Here is a 19,344-nt window from a genome sequence, read left to right as displayed (position 1 = left end):
ACCCCCACACCCCCCTGGGGTTACCCACTGACCCACACTGCGCTATCATATGCGGGCAGACCGGCTGTGGGAAGACCGTTTTCGTGTTGGATATGTTGGAGGGTTACTACAAGGATGTGTTCGATAACATCGTTATCATGTGCCCTACTCTGAGCATGAATAAAACGTACGCGCGACCTTGGGTGATGACGGACCCGGACGTACACAAAATCGACCCTGGAACACGCCTGCAGGACTGGTTGAAAGCTCTTCACGAGAAATTTAAAGGGGAACCGACGCTGTTCATACTGGACGACTGCAGCGCTAATCGCGAGATAACAAAAAAGAGAGACATGCTATCGTACCTGGCCTTCTCCGGCCGTCATGCAAATCACAGCGTCTGGGTGCTAACGCAGAAGTTCAACTCGGTGTTGAAAGACCTCAGGGAGCAGACGCGATGGGTGGCCTTATTTCACTGCAAGGACAGGGATTCGTTCGAGGAGTGTTTGAGAGAGAACGATGTGATGAGTAAATTAGAACGGGAACGGGTGAAGAAACAGCTCGCTGAAACTAAACACGCTAAGCTCGTTCTAAAGACCGACCAACCAGTAGCATATATAGTATGCTAAGCAAAGCTAAGCAAAGCTAAGCAAAGCTAAGCAAAGCTATGATATTTGAAGTATTTGTCGTGTGCAACTTAACTTTCATTTCTCTGTGTTTTGTCTGCATCGGGTATTATATAGTTAAAACTAAATCTTACTTGTTATATTATAAGATGGAGTGTGAGGAATTGCTCGAACAATTGTCGCCCGCAGGCCCCACTGATGACAAGCGAGAGAAACTGGTGGCGTTGGCTGTTGGCGGCAAAGCCAAACATTACTTTGGAGACTACACTCCGGATAAAATTAACAAAATGTCAGCCGAAGAAATCGATAAGCTGTACGCTAGATACGAGTCCCGGCTCGGAGCAGAAATGACAAAAACAATAGGATCGGCTATGACCCAGATATACACCGGTATTGTATCACACTTCCTTCCCATTCCACCAGAGCGCCGACTTTACCTGTGGGAGGACCTCGAGAAAGACCCTTTTATCGAACACGCCGTGAGCTCTATCAGCTGCGGGCTGTACCACAAATATGGTATGTTGTTGGCTCCAGTGACGGCGGCGATTATCACGGCAAAACATTGTCAATTTGAGAGAAAGAATAATAATAATAGTATAGATGGATGCTGCACAGGAGGAGACCCCAGTGGTGGTACCCCCCACACCCCAAACAGTGAGTCCCGAGGTGACGGTGGAGACCACTGCAACAGTAACCAGGCAGAAGAATCCTAAGAGAGTAGCTGCCGGTAAAAAACGGTGGTGTAACCAACATAAAGTGACCAACCCAACCCGACTGTTGTTGGCTGTAGGTGTAACTGCTGCCTTGGCTATCTCGTGGTTATATACACGTGAGGGAAACCCTCACCGTGAGGTGGTACCTGAGGTGGTACCCCCCACAGTGGGGGTTACCCCCACCGTCGACCCGCATATCATGTTATAATTTTAATATTTTATATCATATACATAATGTCTGAGGGGAAAACGTTCGTCAACGACGCATACCACGCCACAGTGGTCGCCAGTCTAGCAGTAGGGTACGCTCGGTTGACTAAAATGGTGCTTAAACAACCAACTATCAAGCTAGATTTCAACCTGCAGGATATGGGTATGCTCATAATGAACCTTGGTATGGCGATGGCCACAAAAGACATCCTAGTAAAACAAGGAATAATACCTGATAATATAATGAAATAAATATAGGGATGGCCACGATAGCTATGATGGTCGGTGGGGCGTTAGTGAATGCCCTGGCATTTTCCGGGAGTAATTTCCTCTTCTCGAAACTACGAGATGATCACGCGGCTGAAATACAGGAAGAAAGGAAGCGACACGATCTCGCTACTGAGAAATTACAAAGAGCACAGGACGAGTACGTTAAAAAACGCCTCCAGAGGATTGATTTTATTAACGAACAACTCAAGCGTGAAAACCATGCCATTAAAACATTCTACGATGTCGATGAAGCAATGAAAGAATACTACCTACTAACTGGTAAACAATTGGAACCGCTCAATGAACCCACACTCGCTCAGTACTACACACCATCCAAGGGACAAATGAATCGTGAACTGGGCTTCATAGTGTTGGGTATAGCAGCTACTGCGTTGGTTGCTAAGCAATTAAACTAAAATACCTATATAAGTAAACATGAGACCCGCTCCATACCGATGCGAATACATACTTATGGGGAAGACCGAGGCCTGTGGTAGGAAATGCAGGAATCAGGGGTTCTGTTGTTTCCATATGGGAAGTCCTAACTACACGTGTTCTGTGTGTGGTATCGGGGTTAAAGGGCACTACTGTCTATGTAAAGCTCACGGAGCGAACGTAGTCAGACATCAACTCATATACGAGAATAAAAAAGGCTACATAAAAGAACGTAGGCGACTGCTCAAGATAGCCACTTAAGAGTTACCTCCCCTTACTGTGAACCAATTAGACATTAGTTTTCTTAGGTGTAAACACGATGTCTACTGTGCGCGAGCTCAAGCGGGTCGCAAAACAGAGAGGTGTTATCGGGTATTCTCGAATGCGGAAGCCAGCATTGTTGAGATTACTAGGTTTAGAAGCCCCTCCTACGGTAAAACAATTAAAAGCTCAAGCAAAACAGCTTGGACACACGGGTTATTCAAACCTGGGGAGAGCCGGGTTAACCGCATTGTTATCACATGCCCCCGTAGCAAAACCTCTCACTGTAAAACAACTGAAAGCCGAGGCACACGATTTGGGTTTAGGCGGGTATTCCCGTATGAGAAAACCACAGCTTGTAGAATTATTACGACAGAATAGAGCTATTGACCTACAGTTCGTGCGCACTGAGCACGCCGTAGGTAATTATTTGAGAGGTTGGCGTATGCGCGTTGATAGAAACATAGACATTACAGATATCAAGCCTCTGATAGCTGATAAGGCCAACCAGGAACTAAATAACCTAGGAAGTATCAAGTTTCAGATCACAGTGAAAATGTCGCTCGATAAGCAAGTTGGGAGTACCACTGAATATGTTCAGCCTTACTTCCGAGGTAAACAAGAGGTCGTCACACATGCAGAGACCATTGACGCATCAATCGATACCAGTTTTCAGCAGATACGAGAATACCTAGAACGCTACACACACTTGGGGTCCGGGTGGGCTGTAGATAAAATCGATAATGTCTATCTAGACATAGCTAACTACGTGCCGTTCAGAGGCGGGTCATACCTAGCCTTGCCTCCCTACTATAGAAACAAACATGCCATAGTAAACGTTAAGAATAGAGGAAACGATTGCCTGAGGTTAGCTATCAGGTCAGCCTTATTTCCAGCTGACACTAATCCAAACAGGCCTTCTAATTATCCTCAGGATGATGGGCTCAACTGGGATGGTATAGATGAACCCACCCCAATATCCCAGATCACTAAAGTAGAAAAACAGAATAATCTGGCTATAAATGTCTTTGGGCACGAAGGTAATACAACAATAATACACAGGGTCAGCCCGGTGAAGGATCGCCAAGTTATCAATATATTCATGATCCAGCGAGGTGAAAAGTATCACTACACGTGGATAAAACACTTTAGCAGGCTGTTGTATGACCAATCGGCACACAGAGAAAAGACCCACTTCTGTGAACGATGCCTACATGGCTTCACCCGAGCTGATTTATTAGAATCCCACCGGGATGATTGTCAAGGTGTGGGGCAGACGGCCATACGAGTCGACATGCCTAAGGAAGGTGAAAATATCCTAAAATTCAGTAACCACAAGAACCAAATGTCTGTGCCTTATATCATATACGCCGACTTCGAAGCCTTAGTTGTGGGTGGGGATTCCCCTAGTGGGGGTAGCTTTACCCACAAGACACAAGAGCATAAAGCCTGTTCGTTTGGATACATTGTCGTCCGTTGTGACGGGGAAACGAAAGCTCCGGTAGTGTATAGGGGCCCTGACGCGGCTGAAAGGTTTCTAACGTGTTTACAGGAGGAAGAAAAAATTATTAGGAATGCATTGTATAGAATCGCTCCCATGCGTATGACCCGAGCCGACAGGTTAACTCACGCTAGTAGCACTAACTGTCACGTGTGCGACTCACCACTTAACGGTGATTCGGTGAGAGATCACTGCCACATAACTGGTAAGTATAGAGGCGCCGCTCACAACGCGTGCAACCTCAAGCTTAAAATCAACCCTAAGACAATAAACATCCCCGTTGTCTTTCACAACTTGAGAGGGTACGACTCACACTTGATCATGCAGGCCATCGCGAAAATCGATGGTAATATAACGTGCATCCCCAACAACATGGAAAGATACATCTCCTTCAGCTTAAACGGACTTAGGTTCATTGACTCGTTTCAGTTCCTCCTGTCGTCACTCGACAGTCTTGTCAAGGCCAACAATACCTTCCCTATCACCGATCGATACACAGACGCTGAGACTAGACCCCTGCTTATGAGGAAGGGTGTGTACCCCTATGAGTACATGGATAATTGGGCTAAGTTCACCGAGACCAGACTACCCCCTATTGACTGCTTTTATAGCAAGCTGAATGAGGCGTCCGTCTCACGAGATGATTACTCGCACGCGACTAACGTATGGAATAAACTGGGTTGTAAGAACCTGGGCGATTATCACGACCTGTACTTGAGGACAGATGTACTGCTGTTAGCCGACGTGTTTGAAACGTTTCGGCGGACCTGTTTAAAGCAGTATAAACTCGACCCCGCATGGTATTACACCAGCCCAGGTCTGTCGTGGGACGCCTTGCTTAAAAAAACCGGAGTTAATTTGGAATTGCTCACAGATTACGACATGCACCTATTCATTGAGAAAGGCTTGCGAGGTGGGATTTCCATGGCATCCAAACGATACGCGAAAGCAAATAATCAATACGTGAAAGGTTACGATCCTAACAAACCAACCAATCACATTCTATACCTCGACGCAAACAACCTGTACGGCTGGGCCATGAGCCAGTATCTACCTACAGGGGGATTCGAATGGGTACCCCACGTTGATGTTATGGAGGTTGCACCAGATTCGAACAAAGGGTATATCCTCGAGGTTGACTTAGAGTATCCCAAGGAATTACACACATCGCACAACAGCTATCCCCTTGCACCCGAACGTATGAGGGTTAACACAGACTGGATGTCTGAGTACCAACATAACTTGTCAGGTGGGCGTGTGACAGACGTTGAAAAACTCGTGCCTAACTTAATGAATAAGACCAAGTACATCGTTCACTATCGCAACCTACAGCTGTACCTGTCGTTGGGTATGAGGCTGACCAAAATACACAGGGTGCTCATGTTCGACCAGAGCCCATGGATGGAGCCCTACATCAGAATGAACACAGACCTACGAAAAAAAGCCACCAGTGATTTTGAGAAAAATCTCTACAAGCTCATGAATAACTCGGTGTTTGGTAAGACTATGGAAAACCTGAGGAAACGCGTAACCGTGAAGCTGGTTAGATCTAGTGAGGAAGACAAGCTCAGGAAATTGATAGCCAGTCCGGCATTCAACCGTAATAAAATATTCACAGACAACCTGGTTGCCATACACATGAAGAAAAGCCACATAAAATTCAACCGGCCTGTTTACGTGGGGATGAGCATCCTCGATTTATCCAAACACCTGATGTACGACTTTTACTACAACGAGCTCAAGAAACAGTACGGCGACAGGTGTGAAGTACTGTACACTGACACGGATTCCCTACTAATGGAGATTCGAACCGAGGACGTGTACGAGGACATGAAAAAACACCTCGATTTATACGACACCAGCGACTACCCTAAGACCCATACCCTACACAGCACGGTAAATAAAAAGGTCCTAGGTAAGATGAAGGACGAGTGTGCTGGCACGCCCATAGCCGAGTACATAGGTTTGAGACCTAAGATGTACTCCATACTGAAAGCCGACAATAGTGAGATCCGGAAGGCTAAGGGGGTTAAGAAGTATGTGGTGAAACAACACATCAAACACGCCAGATTCAAGGAAGCCCTGTTCAAGACCCGTACCTTTAGACATAAAATGAACACACTTAGAAGTGATGGGCATAAGATATACGGACTGACTATAAACAAGACGTCCCTGTCGCCTATGGACACGAAACGTTGGATAGCTATTGATGGAATAAACACATACGCGTATGGACATGAAAAAATTTGAGGCTATTTACTACAGCCCGCGTGGGTACTGGAAAGGAGCTAGCGCAGTAGATAAGCTAGCTAAACTAGCGCGAGTACCCCCGGAGGAAGCCAAAGCGTGGCTTGAAAAACAAGCCCTGTGGCAGATCTATTTGCCGGCACCACGCTACGTGCCTAGAAGGAGGTTCGGTATTAACATACCTAATAGCGTTCACCAGGCAGACCTACTGTTCCTACCCCACGACAAGAGGTACAAGTATGCCTTAACCGTAGTGGATGTAGCCAGTCGTTACAAGGAAGCCGAACCCTTGACCACGAAAGATTCGGCCCAGGTAGCCAGAGGATTCGAACGCATATACAAACGCAGCCCGCTGACGTGGCCAACAGAGCTGCAAGTTGACCCCGGACGGGAGTTCATGGGTGCCGTGTCACAACTGCTAGCTAAACACGATACAAAGGTCAGGCGTGGCACGGCCGGAGCCCATCGCAGCCAAGCCATAGTTGAGAGATTTAATAGGACTTTGGCTGAGCGCTTGTTCGGCTATCAGTATGCTAGGGAGATGGTCACCCCTGGAAAACGATCGACTGAATGGGTCACGAGGTTACCCAAGGTGGTGTCGGCAATCAACCATGAAGTCACCCGTCTCACCGGTAAGAAACCGGCAGACGCTATCAAATTAAAATCAATAGTTGCAGAGTCGGCCGCTCCATTGCGTGGGAAGGAGAAACAGATACCAGATAGGGCCCTAGTGAGGTATCTATACCAGCCGGGGGAACACGAGGGCGATAGCCGTAAGCGGGCCACCGATCCTATATGGTCAGTCAAAACTTACAACATAGATAAAGTGGATATAAAAGCCGACGAACCTAACTTGTACTACTTGAGGGGTGGGCCGGGTAGGGGGTTTGTAAGAGAAGAATTATTGATCGTACCGTACGGCACAGTATTACCTCCTACCAAGGCACAGTAATTACCGCCAACTTTTTTATAGTAGGGGTAATAGTAGCAAGAGCTAATGGCCCAACCAAAGCCTTATTTAGTAAATAAGGCTTTGTAGAGGGGTTTTATGAAAGTGTTTTAAAACCCCCATTCCCTATACTACTTCGGTCTGTAAACAATCAAATGGACCATACAGTCCGGTGAGCTAGAGATACGGCGGCGGTCTGTAAACAATCAAATGGACCATACAGTCCGGTGAGCTAGAGATACGGCGGCGGTCTGTAAACAATCAAATGGACCGTACAGTCCGGTGAGCTAGAGATACGGCGGCGGTCTGTAAACAATCAAATGGACCATACAGTCCGGTGAGCTAGAGATACGGCGTCGGTCTGTAAACAATCAAATGGACCATACAGTCCGGTGAGCTAGAGATACGGCGTCGGTCTGTAAACAATCAAATGGACCATACAGTCCGGTGAGCAAGATTATCAACATCGACATGAGTCAATCAAGTTAGCAACTCTGATCACCCGTTTGTGGCCTCGTGCAACACGTGATACTTGCTAAAGACCTACTCCAACTCGCATCTTCACTGGTAATATCAATGAAATGAATCTTCGAAAGACAAAAGCATGACGAGAAAGAACCTCGGGTTAAAAGACACTGAGGGCTTTCGATCCGTTAGGGCCTCTGTTTGACACTGGTAGTTGCGGTGCCTTGTAGGAATGATCCACCCATGCCCTTCACAGGGGAAAAGAGATAAACGTATTGCGACAGTATTACTTATGCAAAACCTAAGATGATACGTTTAGGGTTTCCGTGCCTAAAGTTTGCTTTGATTTGAGACCGATGAAAGTGCACATTGGCACAAAATCTAATAATTGCAACCAAACCAAATTTTGCACAGTCACGTGAAAAAGGAAGACCATCTCTGATGATCTGGGTCTTAATTTCGGTTGTGTAGCAAACGATCAGTATTTTGTTATCACGTTTCGCTATTTTTCACGAGCGGGACCACGTGCTGGTGAAACAATCAGCCAGTCAGCAGGAGTGTCAAGTGAAATGTCAATTTCAAACGTGCAATATGCGCATCTGGCTGTTCCAAAGCACGTTTGCCTCGTCAAAAATAGCGAAGGGTGACAGCAAAATGAAAACGTTAGCTCGTCAGAGTTGGTCTGTCGATTTTACGTGCCTGTGCAAAATTTTATTTTGATGCAAATATTAGATTTTGTATTGAGCAATTCAACGGTCTCAAAAGAAATTAAAGGGGCTGTATATTTTGGCACTACTGATGGCAGAGTGCAAGCATCTCAGGGGTGTGGGGAATGGGGTTGGGAGGTGTGTGTGCGTGTGTGCGTGTGTGTGTGTGCGTGTGTGTGTGTGTGTGTGTGTGTGGTGGGTGTGTGTGGGTGTGAATGGGAGATTGTGCTGTATAAGCCGTGTGTAGGTTTTGTTTGGCTGAAACTATTCCCGAATGATGCATCAACTATGCTACATGTAATGGTTCTTAGAAAAATTCTGTTCAAAAGTATTCACTTACTTAACGGACAGCTCCCACACAGGTAAGGGCAGGCGCTCTTGTAGTTGTCAAATCGACAGTTTCCGGTATCGCCACAGAAAAACTGATCAGATGCCGGACATTCGACTGGAAAAGACAGAACGTAAAAGTTGTTAACTGAAAAATATAGCTAATATTTTTTTTGTTATTGTTACTTCAATCATTATTCAGAACTGAAAGCCACGTGTGGATTAATGTGACTTCACGAACGGTGGATTAATGTGACTTCATGACTGAATGGATTAATGTGACTTCACTACTGAAAGGATTAATGTGACTTCAGGATACTAAAATGATTAATGTGATTTCACAACTGAATGGATCAATGTGACTTCACGACTGAGTAGATTAATGTGACTTCACCTTTGAGTAGATTAGTGTGACTGCACCACTGAAATGAGTAATGTGACTTCATGACTGAATGGATTAATGTGACTTCACTACTGAAAGGATTAATGTGACTTCAGGATACTAAAATGATTAATGTGATTTCACAACTGAATGGATCAATGTGACTTCACGACTGAGTAGATTAATGTGACTTCACCTTTGAGTAGATTAGTGTGACTTCACCACTGAAATGAGTAATGTGACTTCACGACTGAATGGATTAATGCGACCTGAATTTGTCATAAGTTGACCTGTGATATTTTAATAACCTCGCTTACGATGAACGTACATGTTTCACAGGATGGACCGGAAAAGCCACTAATACAACTACATGTACACGTGGCAAGTTGCAGAGTTCCTGAGTTGAGACACACTTTCCCGCCGCAATCTGTATGAAAATGCAGACAACGTCAGTATTAAAATATATAATGCTGAACAAAATCACTGGTACAATGTTATCCAGAGATACCAATTAACATTACTTAGTGTGAATGAGTTCACATCGCGTGTAGCAATATTCCAGCAATATCACGGTGTGAGACATGGGCATCACGCATTGTATCCATATAGGGAATCGAACCACGATCTTCGGCGTGACGAGCGAACGCTTTAACCACTAGAGTGCCAAAACGCCAATGCTTGTAAGGAAGTGGGCTTAATGTGAACATTACATCATACCAAATCTACGTCACTAGATATCTCCTAGAGAGTAGACACACACACGCCCGTACGCACGCACACACTTACGCTGGGACAGACACATGACGCTATTTAAACAGCTTTTTGTCCTGCAGTACATGGTTTTAACACTAATGTTCCGCATATTCTTTCCCCAAAATACAACAAAGTGTACGCATGCAATATAGCTAATACACCGCCTGATGACCCCATAGACTCATTAGCGAATTGATCCATGCAACAGCTTCGTCTTCATCAACTTCTCCTACAACTGAATATCTGTTCTTTTTCTCAAAGATTAATACTTCTTCGCGGGTCAAAGGACAAATTGCTGCCGCCAAATAGACATTGATTGTTGTCAATGTTAGATGTATTAGTACATTCACAGATTAAGGTGGTTCGGGTGATTCTGGCACAATCAAGCTTGTAAGGCTCTTCATTACCTCAGGGCCTTTGCCAAGTTTGCACGTAGCCAGAATGGAACTTCTACCATTAAACGTTGCCAAACGTTGAGCCCACTAAGTACTTTCAGGAGACTATGAAGGGTCTACGACACTGCACACTTCTGTATTATCCAAAATGTCAGGCTTGCGCTCCAGCTTGAGAAGCCGGGGACTCTCTTGATGGCTCCTGGTACCAAATCCGGAGGTAGCAAACCGCGGGCACCAGGAACCATGACGATAGTGTATATAGGATGCAAGCGGGACATTTCAAAGGCGAGGTCCACATATTGACTATGCTTTTCCTGAATCTTGCCAATCACATTGTTATCAAAAGGGACAAAAAACTTTAATGATATCACTAAATTCATTAACTTTATGAAAATCAGATCAAGGTCAGCTTTGTTGACTGAGATTCTTGTGAGGCTGGATATGGGTCCATTCCAAAGACTTTGGTTTTCCATGGCGCTCTGGACAGGGTCGTACTCTAGAGGGACCTCGGAGTCAAGGCCACAGTCATGACGGATGCGCATGTAGAATCAGGGAACCATCCTATCATGCCTTTCAAGATATGCTTGTACCAAGGAAAGGTGTCCAAGATGTTGAACAGTCTAAATGAATCGCAAAGCAGACAATGGCATTATTGCTATTATAATTATTATTCAGTTTACCGCATAGTCCCTCAGTGGATCGCTTTAAGCAGCCGGTCATACAGACTGTAGTTTGGTCACTCACTTTACACCAAGGCTTGCTCACCTCAGTGCTTCTCTGTCTGAAATAATCATGTAGAACTGTAAAATGGTTCGAACTAAACGAGAGACAGGTCATTGGGTATTCATCCTACCTTAACCGTGTAAACACTTTCACGACAGTGATAACTGATGATAACAAATATTTTTAGAATCTCACCCAAGTGTCTACTGATATTACTTATATCAACATGAGTTTATAACGTTAGAAACATCCTCGGCGATATCTCCACAGTTTTAGATGATAAACCTTATTTCTGAACAGTCAATACAATTTGAGCAAACGTCTGGATCTTATAATGGATTCCCTTCAGTCTGAAATTCCATTTTGGGGGCACTGAGAACGTAACCTAGAATCAGAAACCATAAACCCACTGATGTAATATCTGCAGTTTGGTCATGTTATAAATAACACAGAACAGGCTCCGTTTCACACAACTCTCGTAAGCCTAAGATCTCGTAACCTTGTACCTCCTATACTGCAACACAGGAGCTACGGGTGCTACGAGAAAAGTTACGAGATCTCAGGCTTACGAGAGCTTTGTGAAACGGAACCGGGGGTGGCAATGATAAAAACTATCAAAAAAAAAAAGGATATAACCCGTGCCAAATTCGACAACTGTATGTAGTCTACAGAATTCATGATATCAAAACGTAATCAGAACAAATGTGAAACTTGTGTACGAAATTCAGAAAAGCGAAAACTGATGCAACGGACACTTTCACCTCGACTGCAAATGAAGAGATATTTCTCTTTTTCAAAAGGTTTACATCCAATACAGAGCTGGAAAAAGTTATATGTGTTTATTTCATACACATGTTATGTCTATCTTTGAATATGGAGACTTTTATTTACCATTGGAAATGTTTCTGCTGTTCTGCTGTCCTGTAGTGGCGATATGGCACTGTTATGTTTGCGAACGTCAAACTGTGATTTACGTCACAATATAGCCCGTAACGCAGTTTAACCGAAAACATAATGTTAAAACAGGAAAATGTAGGTTGAGCCATTATTTAGTGGATAGATAAAAAGGAATCGAAAATTCGAAAAGGAGTTCGACAGAATAAGGAAACTTACGATCTAACGTAGTTGCAGACATAGTAATTTGCCGTATGTCCAGAGATTTCACAGACTGCTTGACCACAACCAATTCGAGCCAGGGGATCAATCATTATCTGTAATGAATTTTGAAAAGTTGCATATTTACATTTGAAATAGTGAACAACGTGTTTTCTCAATTGCGCCATTGCATTATTTGTTCAGCTTACAGCTTCAGCTTTGAATACATATGAAGTAGGGAGATGAAGCAAAATTGGGATCCGTGCCAAGATTCTTGTTCTTACATTTCAGGATCGTCAGGTAGCTTACAAGTGGCTGTTGCGTTCGCAAGTCACCTAGACCCGGGTTCGATTCCACACATGGTTACAATGTGTGAAGACTACTTCCGGTGTGCCCAGCAGGGATAATACGGGGTTATTCCCAAAAGCGGCATAAAACTAAACTCACTCACTTATCAAGCAATGTGAGTGTAAGTGTGTGTGTGACTTTGCTCGTACTAGTCCTTTCTAATTCCAGATTTATATTCGATGGTGCATGTCAAAGACGGATTATATTGATTCCAGTCCTCGTTCCACCCCCAGGCTGCCATCCACACGGCAGAGTGACAGTAAGTGTTTTGGTTGACATGTGACTCAAGGTGAAGAGGGAGTTCAGGTTCAAATGTCTTGTTCTAATAATTTGAAGGGTAAGGGAATTCGACACAAGGCATATTTTGAGTCAAGCTGGTTTCAGTAAAGTCTCCTTACTTCCAATACTGTATGTACCATATGCTATATCTGTTTCTCTTTTCTCAAAAAATGACATCTTCCTTTAATCAGGTTACCTTCTAATCCAGACATGTAAATAACAGAGCAAAGTCATCCAATTAAACATTCTCAAGTATTCCTTACAAATCCAAAATATTCATAATTCTCGATTTCAGTACATTTGTTGAGTTGAGTCCCATTTGGGACTCATGCTGTCACCCTCAGACACCAAGTCGCAGTCTAAATGACATTATGCATTCAAACCCCCAATACGGAATACCAAACATTTCAAATAAACGCTAAATGTTCACAAGTAAAACTAAACTGACAAAAAAAAAACATCGCAGGCAAAACTCTTCACAATTCAGCGTCATTATCGATAGGCCATCAGATAAAAAGGTATAAGCAAAGACGTCATAGTTTGATCTTACATTGTAACTTGTTATGCATTGAGCGTTCATAGGAGTGAGTTTAGTTTTACGCCGCATTCTACAATATGTCATCCGAAAGTAATCGAGTCTGGTCTAGATAATCCACTGATAAAGAACATCGCCTACGCAACTGGGATACACTGACACGTGTCAACCAAGCCTGCAAGCTTGAACACCCGACCCCGACAGTCGCCTCTTTCGACAAGCATGGGTGGCTGAAGATCAATTCTATCCCGGATCTTCATAGGTCTGGCTTAAGCCACTAAGCAGTTCTAGGGTAGCCTGAAGGTGACCTTTCGGCATCACTCAACAACAGTCAGTCAACGCGAGTCCGGTTAATCAACTTGTTCTTCAGCTGTGTCTCACCTTGTCAACATACTCTGTGTACTTGTAAGCAAATATTATATTTAACATGGATGAAACTATCTGTTGTCATTCCAACTACGTAACAAACAAAGATATCAGATTCAGTCAAACACCTTTGTGCCGAACTTTGATGAGTCGAACTTAGTCACAATTTTGCGGATGAGTCGAACGACGGTGTAAGCCAAGTTCCCATGTATCTTACCTGTGTATAGTGACGCACTTCCTCGCCATTAATAGAACCGGTGCCATATTGGAAAAACTCGATTTCATCATACCAGGCCGCGAGAGCATCTAAGAAAGAAGCCTGGCCAAAGGCGATATTCTGTCCTATTGGAATACCCGGAAGTTCTGTCAAAACAAGGAATTAGAGATTCGGAAACTGAAGCGTCATCGTATGTACCAAACTTGTGGAACCCGTGAAGATGACGATCATAGAACTGATCATCAGGAACCCGTCTGTCTGAAGAGGCGACTATCGAGACCAGGCGGCCAGGCTTGCTGACTTGGTTGACACATGTCATCGTATTCCATTTGTATAGGTTGATTCTCATGCTGTTGATCATTTGATAGTCTGGTCCAGACCCGAATATTTTCAAACCGCCGCTATATCGCCGGAATACTGCTGTGTGCGGCGTAAAACAACGATCAATCAAATGTATGGGCGTCGTATATCATGCAAATATTTATTCTAAATTAATTCTTTTCTTTATCCGGTTATTAATCAGCAATAAAACCACATAACACAAGTATGATATTGATACGTGTCGCCAGAAAATGTGACTTCAACTCTAACCACTCTCTCTAAGCAGAGGCTTATTCATGAAGTTCATACACACCAAGTCATATGGGTTTTAAGGGTCGAAAACTGTGTACTAAATAATGTTACATCCTCATCTCCAGGGTGAGTGAGTGAGTGAGTTTTACACCTCACTCAGCAATATATCTAGCTATAGCGATATATCTAGCGATCTGTAAATACTCGAGTCTGGACCAGGCAACCCAGTGATCAATAGCATGAGCATCGATCTGCGCAACTGGGAACCGATGTCATGTGTCAACCAAGTCTGCGAGCCTGACCACCCGATCCCGTTAGTCGCCTCTTACGACAAGCATATTCGCCTTTTAAGGCGAGCATGGGTTGCTGAAGGCCTATTCTACCCCGGACCTTCTCGGATAATATCTCTAGGGACCACATTGAACCATTTGGCCTTGTTACAGATGCTCTATAAATTAGGTCATATATGATTTCAGCTTAGTACAACACTTTCTCTGTCGTGGAAGATGTTTCGGAGTGGCATGAAAGAACATGCCAAACAGAATGGACCCGTAACTTAATCAAAAACGTATAACGATCAAAACCTACTCGGGACTCTTCTCAGGAGCTCGGTGCTCTCGTGGTTGAGCGAACACTGCCGGGCCCATTTAGCAGCAACTTCAGCAACATCGTCATCCCACACCTGCAATAGAATACACTCCAAGAATTTCATTTTCAGTTGAATTAAGCGAGAGAACAGTCCAAAGTAAATGGAAAAGCGGTGGTATATATAATGAATAAATTTACTGGAAACCAGTTTTGAAACTATATGTCCTGCCCTTTCAGTAACACCACCAATCACATTTGCAAAAGAGTTAGAATTTGATTGGAGCTTTTAGATTTCGTATAAGTCTGTTAAGAATATGTGTTCACAGAGACGCTACAGGTCCTCATGTCAATAACACTGGGTCCCACTTTGTCTTCTCGCCAGTAGTTGCAGGTGAGTTCCATTATCACTTTAAATGTGAAGCCTTCATTTCCGATACATCCATTTTTATCCCAGGTAAATTCCTACAATGGTCGAATCTCTTAAAGACGACGAACGTCTTAAATCGAATAGAACCGACAGTTTACGTAAGTTATGTTGTGTATACAAGAAAGTTCTTCAAAGTTTGTAGCGCCATATTGGCTTCTGTGAATGAAGGTGCGGCCTGGTCTGTTTCATCAATGTTCGTGTCGTCATCATCACATTCCGATTCAACTCGGGATATTCCGTCGCGCTGATCGGAAAGTGTCTTTACGATGTCGTCAGTTTCGACACGGACCAAAGTGAGCATCGCTCAATGGCAGTGACACTGATTGAGTTCGCTCAGTTCGTTATTCACACCGTTAATTAGTGTTACCTGGGATTCGTGGGGATTGCAAATCAGTTCGCAATAGACATTAGTACGTTATAGAGAATTCGTTATTCCCGACGTTTTTTATATGATAATATACAGAGGTTATTTCGGGACTTTTAAAACAGTTCGTTATATCCGTGTTCGTTATAAAAGTATTCTACTGCATTAGAATAGTCTTCAAAAAGCTCGGATATTGATATAAATCTAATTTGTAGCATTTACATGTTTATTTTTTTTTGTATTCTGTTTTTGCATATGTATTATGATTTCGAAGTATCTTTGTACATTGTTGTTATCTTGGCATTTATTGTATTTATATGCATTTACTCCTATACCTGTGTTGGTAAGGCTTTGAGACATAAAGACGACGACGACGACGACGACGACGACGATGATGATGATGATGATGATGACCATATTCACTCACTAACTCATACGCGGAGTGTAAGTTACAAAAATGCACATGTACTGACAACAACCTCCACTCCGAAATATCAGCATGGGATTATCGATTAAATACAACCTACAATAGACATAGCTGAGGGAAACATCAGTCCTCACATCAAGCATGACTCGATGCGGGTTCCACACTAAGAAGGACATCATAATGTTCTGGTTTCAGATGTGACATTATAGGTATATGAGCCGTGGGTTTGGGTTTGCGACGCTATCAAGCTTGTTCATGCGCGCACTTACTGCATACTGCATGTTCGTCGCATCTGAAGTGTCCCCGCGGTAGAAATTATGTTTGTTGAGTAGGTCCTGTTTCACGGTGTTATTCAACGTCACAGCAACAGCATTGGCGTTGTCGGTGAGACACATAGTGTGGCCGGCGGTGATGGCAGTGAAAAGCGCAGTGCATGTCTGAAAAGACAGATTGTTAAGAAAACGTCATTCATCGCAAAATGGTTCAGAACATAAACACTCACAGGGGGTTCCATATAAAAGATGCTTTCAATACAACTGTGATTATAAGAAAATACGCATCCATTCTTGTCTCTATAGTTTTACAGAGAGACGCTATATGCAGTAGAACGTCCATGATATAGAAAATGGCGGCCTGAATCACGCATGATATTGAAATAAGTAATTAAGCTTCTCCTTGCCATTGAGCGTTATATAATATTATACACAGCATCAAAATTTTCGAATAAAATAATTTCATGAAAGTTGTTAAGTATCGAACTTGATAAATTGTTACCGAGACATATTTCTTTGGGTTCAGTAACGCTCATAACGCGTTTATTATAATATTTATAATTTTATTCTCTATATGGAACATTTGTGCAACTCTTAAAATCGATTGCAAGTTTAAACCTACTACATCTGAAAGGACCCATGAATAGTCTCGGACTATGGTGGCAGGGATGGTGTGAGACACATTTCTACACTGAACATGGCTTACTATGCGTGTAGTAAAAGGCATCAGATAAACTGCTGATATATCTACATAAAGATTTAACGTCACCATTGTTTTTTTATTACTTGCAATATATACAGTAAAAGTTCCGTTCAGTCTGTGTGAATGCACGTAGAAGGAGATGTTTAAAAGTTGTTGAAAACTCACTTACCTCTCTCTTCTGGCGCAGATGGGTAGCTGAAACCAAGATAGGAGTTATGAAAAGCCAAGCTTCAGGTAAGATGAACATATAAACCTGTTTTGTATATTGGTATGCTTGAGTGAAAACATGTAAGCACTAAACGATGCTAAACGCCGAACGCGTGAACGGAACAGGTTCTTGAAGAAATATAATTACAAACTCACCCTAAGCACGTGACATGCCTAGATTTTTAAAGTACCATGACATGTTCGCCATTCGTTTAGGTATGTCGTACATATATTACACGACGCATACTCAAAATATCAGAGATTAGAGTCTCTTGTACGACTGTGAACTGTTCGTCTGTTATAACTGATAGATTTTACAAAGATAATTATACATTTGAGAGGAATCGTGAGTATTTGACAGCATGCGTGAAAGAGAGCGAGAGAGAGAAAGCATGAATGTGTGTGAAAGTGTGTGAGCATTTGTAGTAGAATGTTAGTATGAGTACGTAGACACCTCCATGTACATGTGCTTCTCGCTCTCTCTCTCTCCTGAAATGTTTTGGATATCGCATGATTATATATTTCAGAGAGAGAGAGGGGGGGGGTAGAGGGGAGAGGGAGGAGAGAAAGAGGTAGGGTGGGGACACATGACGACAATCCCAAATACAGGATAACAGTGGACAGGAATCCCAAATACAGGATAACAGTGGGCAAGGATTTCATTTGAAGATCTGAGCAACACTCATATTTCATCATTGTTGTGTCTCTTGATGGGCATTTTGAGCGTTTGTGAAACGTTTGATGCCTTTAAGTAATTCAGTGCAGGATGTGCAATGTATTTCTAGGCCACAGCGCTTCACGCGTGGCTACAGCACGTAAATATCGCACTGGCGACAATCTTCGCCTGTCAGTAATTGTTTACACATTGAAACGAGTAGAACGGGTTTTCCTTTCAAAACTGATGTGGTCAACAGGGTTCAATACACAGCAGATTTACACCTCCAGAATAGAAAAAAAATGTACGATAACAATTTTCAGGACACAACATCTGTTACATTGAATCATGTTTCCACTCTGACAGACAAACGAACACACGAACAAACAGAACAGATACACAGACACATGGACAGAAAAGCAAACCAGACAAGTAGATGACTGAAGGGAAATCTATGAATCTACTTTCCTTCATCTTTACAGCTTCAAAAGTGGCCGTCAAAGAAAAAAACGATTTCATGCATAAAAGCAACATGAAATAGTATTTATCTTTTACTAACAGATGTTTTACAAACATTGTTCAGTTTGATTGCTCTATCTGCGAAAGTTATGAAGTCATATAGTTTTATGACATTGATGGCTCAATGCCATATACAATCCACGACCTGACCGTTGCTGTAGTACCACGTACCTTGTTTCTCGCCATGGGAGGTAGCAATCAAACATAGGAACACAATCCGAAATATAAATACTGTGAGATCCATATGTGTAGGTTTCACTGTGTTTACTACCTATCAGCTCCACAGCTAACACACATGTCAACTATGTCACACACGTTGGTGTGTGACTCCATACATATGCTATTCCCAGTTTAAGTGCAACTGGCAAAAATCCGTGTATTGTGATTCACAGCCTATTGACTCCAAGATCAAATTGAATTCGTATCACACCCTTTCATCTTTGCATTCTGTGGAATAGCAGAGACTGAAAAGAATCAGGACATGGGGTAAATATACATTGTGTGCAGCTCGTCAGGCACGATCTCGCCTTTGTGAACACGCGTAGGTCTACTCACTGAACGCTTGACTGGCAAATGCGTATCGCATACAAGAGACTTGTGAGGGAGTTGAGGTTTTTGCCTCGAATTAAGCAATATACCAACAATTTCACGGCGGGGATCATTTTCAGAATGTTTTCAGAAAGCATTGGATTACTTAAGTATTATTATTATTATTAATGAATTATTTTGTTGCAGTTCGTTTCACCTCGTTTCACTATTGATTGTTGTTTCACAAACACATGCTCATGATACAGAATTGTTAATTGTACTGTTTACTCAGGATGTG

General features: G+C 43.0%; 1 protein-coding gene across 1 annotated transcript in view; it reads right to left on the bottom strand.

The window, feature by feature from the left end:
* Positions 1-19,034, bottom strand: part of LOC137262220 (SCO-spondin-like) — a 66,585-nt gene extending 47,551 nt beyond the window's left edge. The window contains exons 1-9 of the mRNA XM_067800013.1: positions 18,690-19,034; positions 17,307-17,332; positions 16,432-16,599; positions 14,945-15,038; positions 13,784-13,929; positions 12,057-12,154; positions 10,901-11,001; positions 9,401-9,499; positions 8,704-8,808 (exon numbers count right to left, since the gene is read on the bottom strand). Of these exons, the coding sequence (XP_067656114.1) occupies positions 8,704-8,808; positions 9,401-9,499; positions 10,901-11,001; positions 12,057-12,154; positions 13,784-13,929; positions 14,945-15,038; positions 16,432-16,599; positions 17,307-17,332; positions 18,690-18,762 (910 nt within the window). The 5' untranslated portion in view covers positions 18,763-19,034. The remainder of the gene's footprint in view (positions 1-8,703; positions 8,809-9,400; positions 9,500-10,900; positions 11,002-12,056; positions 12,155-13,783; positions 13,930-14,944; positions 15,039-16,431; positions 16,600-17,306; positions 17,333-18,689) is intronic.
* Between the last annotated feature and the right edge of the window lie 310 nt (positions 19,035-19,344).

This window comes from Haliotis asinina, chromosome 14, assembly GCF_037392515.1.
Source record: "Haliotis asinina isolate JCU_RB_2024 chromosome 14, JCU_Hal_asi_v2, whole genome shotgun sequence".
Lineage (NCBI taxonomy): Eukaryota > Metazoa > Mollusca > Gastropoda > Lepetellida > Haliotidae > Haliotis > Haliotis asinina.
The sequence above is the reverse complement of the archived record's forward strand: the minus strand, read 5'-3'. Positions and strand labels throughout refer to the sequence as shown.